This window comes from Cariama cristata, unplaced genomic scaffold (genome assembly GCF_000690535.1).
Source record: "Cariama cristata isolate BGI_N322 unplaced genomic scaffold, ASM69053v1 scaffold38320, whole genome shotgun sequence".
Lineage (NCBI taxonomy): Eukaryota > Metazoa > Chordata > Aves > Cariamiformes > Cariamidae > Cariama > Cariama cristata.
Genome location: NW_009594811.1, coordinates 2013 through 8139, shown reverse-complemented (window position 1 = coordinate 8139; position 6127 = coordinate 2013). Strand labels below are relative to the sequence as shown.

Below are 6127 nucleotides of genomic sequence, written 5' to 3'. Positions count from 1 at the left end.
TTTTGGTGTGTGTGTGGCTCCCCCCCCCCCCCCCTTACTACAAAGAATGGCCTGAAGACTTCAGAGCAGGAAATCTTAGGATAAGAAGGCTAGGCATTTCTCTATCCCAAGTTAAAGGCAGAGCTTAGAGGTGTGGAGATTGTTTCTTAAATTGTATGTATGTCATAGTTGTAGCATTTAGCTGCAGTTACAGCTAGCCCTAGAGTAGCATTTAGCCATTGTATGATCTTTTAAGTTCAGCCTGTCATTAAACGCATGTTGTACCTGTGCTTCCCTGTGATAGGGAAACATAGATTAAATGCAAGATCCCGTGAATCTTCAGTATTTCAGCAGAGGTAACTAAAAGAAACAGGCAGTTTTGCTGTTTTCTCATGTTCATGAGAAATGCAGTATCTTTCTGTGTGGTGTTGGAGTTCCAGATGTTTCTGAAAGACTTAGCCCTGAAAGAAGGAGTAGTAAGTGACTCTTTGTGGTTGTTCAGACAAGTATGTTTCTACACGGAGCTTTTTTCTTTTTTAAAAAAAAAAGGCCATGTAAAGACCACTTCTTTAGGGAACTTCTTCACTTTCTTTTCAGGATCTGACAAAACGTTCAAGCCAGACACAGAACAAAGCCAGTAGGAAGAGGCAGCATGAAGAGCCAGAAAGCTTCTTTACCTGGTTCACTGACCACTCTGATGCAGGGGCTGATGAACTAGGAGAAGTCATCAAGGATGACATCTGGCCAAATCCGTTGCAGTACTACTTGGTAAGTATGGCACTGAGTTGCTGATCCATACCCATAATAGCACTGTGCAAGTGAAAGTGATCACTGTAGTTAATTTTGCATATGTGTCTTTAAGGTTCCGGATATGGATGATGAAGAAGGGGAGGGAGAGGAGGATGATGATGATGATGAAGAGGAAGAAGGATTGGAGGATATTGACGAAGAAGGAGATGAAGATGAGGGGGAGGAAGATGAAGATGATGATGAGGGAGAGGAAGGAGAGGTGAGTAATCTTGCCCCTTACACCTTCCATCTCTGGTGTATGAGAGTCAAATGAAATTTGTAAGAGGGATCTTGTAAGAATACTGAGCCATTGTTACAAAGGTAAAATAGTTCTTCTCTGTACAGTTACTGACAAGGTGTTTGGAGGGGAGAACCAGAACTGTTAAAACCTTGTGGAGTGGTTTCAGTGTTTGTTTCAGTGGTTTCATATATGTTTGTATATATGAGAGACAGTGCAAATAAGTAGTTTTAGTAAATTTGTAAGGGAGGTGCACTAGAAGAACTAGGATATTAGCATAACAAAATTTGTATTTAATTAGTGAACGTTCTAGCAAGGCTTCACTTGTAAATAGCTTTTGTTGATGCATCCAGTTCTGTCATCCTCCCACCTGTCAGTTTATTTCTGCTTATGGCCAGTTTCGCCAAGACTCTCTGAGTTTGGGAATTAAAAATCTCCTGTAGTAGCAAGTGGGATTCCAGGGACAGCATTCAGGGTGTTGGTAACTTAAAGTTTAGAATGTCTTTGTTTCTCATAATTGGGTGTGGTGTGTCTGAATTTCAGCAGCAAAAAACCTCCTTGTATTGAGGTAGGACTGTTGTGGGCACCAGAGTAGTGGGCTCTGTTATGTAACCTAGAATTTAGCATCTGAAAGTCGAAGTGTTTTGCTCTTCATAGTTTAAAACGAGGGGAAAAAAGATGACCCTTTCACTTTCTAAATGTTAAACTTATGTCAATGTTTGTAGTGATTCTAAGTCATGGGAGTTTTTCAAACCTGATGTTTTTTCATTGGGCCATCCAATTATTAACTGATCTCTATGCAGAGAGCTGCCCATGGCAAGTGTTACTACTCCTTAGTGAACAGGAAAGAAAGATCATCATACAGCATGCTACGAGTAACACTGTCAGGCTGTAGTCTGTAGAGTAGTAAAACAATTCTGGTTATTGCATTTGAAAGTTCGTGCTATCTGAAGTTTAGTGACTAGATTTATTTAATTGTTGTTTATCTTTCAACAGGAGGATGAAGGAGAAGATGACTAATTGAACACTGATGGATTCCAAACCCCCTTTTTACCTTTTTAATTTTTTCTCCAGTCCCTGGGAGCAAGTTGCTGTCTTTTTTTTCTTGTGCTCAGTCGCCTTGTTCTCTTGAGGTCTCTTTTTCTCTCCTCTACACCATGGTTCACAATTTATTTTGGGGGAAATACCTTGAGCAGAATACAGTGGAAAAGAATCTACCAGTTTCTGTTTCAAGTTCATTTTTATCCCTTTCTGTCTCAAAACAAAAACTGTTTATGGAATCAACACACCATGTTCTGTGGGAAAAAAGAAAACCTTCTGCTCCCTTCACTCTGCTGGAAGCTGAAGAGTGCTAGGCCCCTGTGTAGTAGTGCATAGAATCTAGCTTTTTTCCTTCTTTCTCTGTATATTGGGCTCAGAGATTACACTGTGTCTCTATGTGAATATGGACAGTTAGCATTTACCAACATGTATCTGTCTACTTTCTCTTGTTTAAAAAAAAGAAAAAACTAAAAAAAAAAATAAAATAAAAAAATGGGGTTATAGAAGGTCAGCCGGGGTGGGTTTCAGATGTTTGGGTGGGTTAAGTGGGCATTTTGACAACATGGCTTCTTCTCCTTTGGCATGTTTAATTGTGATGTTTAACAAACATCCTTGCAGTTTAAGATGACACTTTTAAAATAAAATCTTCTCCTAATGATGACTTTGAGCCCTGCCACTTGATGGAGAATCAGCAGAACCTGTAGGATCTTATTTGGAATTGACATTCTTTATTGTAATTTTGTTCTTGTTTATTTTTAAATTCTTTTTTTTTTTTTTTGTTTCACTGGAAAGGAAAGAAAGATGCTCAGTTTTAAACGTTAAAGTGTACAAGTTGCTTTGTTACAATAAAACTAAATGTGTACACAAAGGGACTGGTTGGTCTTCACTGAAAGAAACAGTTCTAATATCCTGTTTTGAACTTGCTTGTAGTTTCTTGGCATTTTTGGGGGCGTTTGGTCAGTATTTATGTAGTGCAATGCAACCTTGTGGTTGCTTGGACTGATAATCAGTTCCTTTAGTTTCCACTATTTCAGTACTTGTAGAATGTTTCATTTGGTAGTTATTACTGCACACTCCGTTTCTTGAATTACCTAACTCTGTAAGACAGGGCTGTAGGTGCATATGCCTTGTGTAAAGACACAGGTTTATATTCATGTTTTGCAAAAAGAAAAATCACTTGATCCTTAGATTATTTTTTTTTTTTAAGTAGTAACTTGCAGTACTGTATCTCCAGTAAATCAGTTTGCATGAAAATATCATGCAAGCCCGGAATAAAAAGACCAAGGGGTCTTATAATTTGGGTGTTTTTGTAACTCTTTTCAGTTGAAAATAAATCTGAAGTGCAAGCTAATTTTTGGACTATTTCAAAGAGCAAGATTCTTAGCGAAACTTGTGTAAAAAGTTGCTACTTCACTGCTTTCTTTCCTTGGTAGCAGCATGTATATATGCTTTAGATATACTGTACTCTTTTTCATTTTAAGAGACTGCATTTGCGTAGCTTGTAACGATTTCACATAGAGGTTGTTGGTACTGGTATTCTACAGAGTGTAATGAAAGTTGTTTTAACATGCTGTGCTTTTGAGATATTAAAAATGTTGTATCAGCTAATCTAAAATTCAAACAGCTAGTTCTCTTTGGATGTGTAGAAAAGACTGTCTTCTGGGAAGACTTGCTGTTATATTCTCCGATTCCTTTTCCTCACAGAATTTGCTATAGTCAAATTCAGCTTTTTTGATGCTTAAGAATACACTTAGCAGAACAAGATTAATCTCTGTTTGAGACATGCCCAGATAACGTGTGGTGGAAACATTCTGTAAGTGTCTGGTCCAGCTTGGATTCAGTTCAGTTAGAGACAATACAACGTCCGGTCTGCATGTGATCAATGCAAAAATAAGGCAACCATTTACTTTATTCCATCTCAACAAAAGCTTCTGCCCTGATCCTGCTTGCAGAGCAAAGTAAAATGTTAATTAGTAATGATTTCTTAACATCTAGAGAGAGAAGGAACAAAACCTATGAAGTCTATAAATTTTAGATTTATTTGATTCCGTTTTGTTGTAAGATTGAAAACTGCTTCCTGTTGTGATAGAGGGTTGATGTGCTATTACTTGCCATGATGTCTCATTACTTAATTTTTATGTAGTCCTAATTGACTGTAGTTCTTCAAGGAAAATAATATTTTCCTAGTCTTTTAATGCTTTAGGAAAAATACTGTGCCATTGTTGTTACACCCCTGTTGGTTACTAGCAGAAAACCTATAAAAACTGTTTTGAAAGTAATCAAAGCTTCAGGTTGTGTAAAGTCAAATACCATGAACAAGAAATGAGAGGTCTGGATAATGAAATGCTACTTCTGAGTTTTTTCTTGCATATTCTTCAGGATTTTATGAGGTGCCAAAACACACTTGCTACTGTACTGATAATACTGAATTTCCTGTGAAACTTAAGGGTTTAATCCTGGCAATGGCTAAAGAGTAAACTAAAGTGCTAAAAGAATAAACCATATTTGTTAAGTGTGATAACTTTTTTTTCCTAGTGATGGAAACGAGTAGGGATTAACACATTTCTCTGCAACACTGAAGAAATACTACAGATGGCCATCATGTACTCTGACTGTTCACTTAATGTCTAATTTGACTGAATATGTAATGGGTGTCCATTTTTACTTGATTTAATTTGTATATGCATATAACGAGCATTTAAAAGTAGACATCCACCTTGGATAAGAATGGGAGATTCATTGTTATGAAATATCTGTGTGTCTCTCATTAATTCCTCACTGCTGCTGAAGCTCCTCACATCCAGTTAATCCTGCCAAGTGAAATTTGTCACAGGTGGAAGCTGACTTCAGGCTTTGTGGCCTCAGTTTCCAGGGTTAAAACACAGAGTTGGCAGCAATTTAATAAAGGTGAAGCTACTGTGCTGGGGCTGTATGACTTAAATGACTCAAAGGTTATTTTTATTTTAAGTTTGAAGTTTAATTGCTATAAAATGGAATCTTTTGTCTGTAATTTCTAGTGCCAAAGGAAAGCAAATGCATCCATGTGTGTAAATACAGTTAGAAAGGTTTGGTTTTTTTAAACAGATTATCTGTCTGCTTATTCATACTTGTCAACATAGTTTTTGTCCCTGTAAACAAGCATTATCTGAATCAATTTCTCAGTCACTTATGCCATTCATTTGAATCTGTAAGCTTCTCTCTGTACCACACTCTAAAACAGGTGCGTAACAATAGTACTTTGTTTATTGGATACTGTTCTTGAATTTTGAAGCCATGCTTTTTTTTTTTAAGAGACTGAAATCAATGAAATAATTTCTCTGATGTACCTTCAAGATATCCTTCTGTTTGAAGGAATTAAAGTACATTTAACTGTTACTTGATGTTACCATCTCTAAGTCTTTTTCAAAAGAATGAGTTATTAGTTCCAAACTTGGCATCGTCTTTCATGGGTGAGGTTGATAGGGCTCACTTCTCTTTTATGGATATTGGGTGCCCAGTGTGATAAGAGTGACAGGAGGTCACAAGTGACTCTGGAACAAAATGCTTGCTTTCTCTGGGGAACAGATTTATGCTTAATCTTGCTCTCCCTCTCCTGGATTAAAAATGGAAACTTCTAAGACTTTTCTCTTGACCATTACCTCTGAGTGAATGTACTCAGGGGAGTCCCTCCACTAAAGACATTACTCCTGGTGCCTGATAAGTAACGGCAGAGCCGGTGGGACTCGTATGTCTCCAGGCGCAGCCGTGCCCGCTGGGGCCGGCTCTCCGAGGCACCGTGCCGCTGCCACCGGGAGGATTTCTGCCGCACCCGACATGGGCTGTAGCAGCGCTCCCTCCGGGTGCTCCTGCGTGCTGACCCGGGAGGGGTATTCCCTGGCCGGGAAGGAGCGTTAAACGGGAGACTTGGCCAAGGTGAAAGGCGAAGGACTCCGGGAAGCGAGGGCATCCTTCCCCGGCGCTTCGCCGCCCCCTCTTCCCCCCTTTTAGCGCTCGCATAACCGCAGGCAAAACGGGGAGAAGCTTTCCTGGAGCCCTAACTCGTCTACAGGCCGGCGCCGCACGCGTCCCTTCTCGGGTTTA

General features: G+C 39.1%; 1 protein-coding gene across 1 annotated transcript in view; it reads left to right on the top strand.

Moving 5' to 3' along the window:
- The window catches only part of SET (SET nuclear proto-oncogene), a gene marked incomplete at its 5' end in the record, with an annotated part of 8767 nt that extends 3347 nt beyond the window's left edge, over positions 1-5420 (top strand). The window contains 3 exons of the mRNA XM_009699322.1: positions 577-747; positions 842-988; positions 2003-5420. Coding sequence (XP_009697624.1) covers positions 577-747; positions 842-988; positions 2003-2026 — 342 coding nt within the window. The remainder of the gene's footprint in view (positions 1-576; positions 748-841; positions 989-2002) is intronic.
- Between the last annotated feature and the right edge of the window lie 707 nt (positions 5421-6127).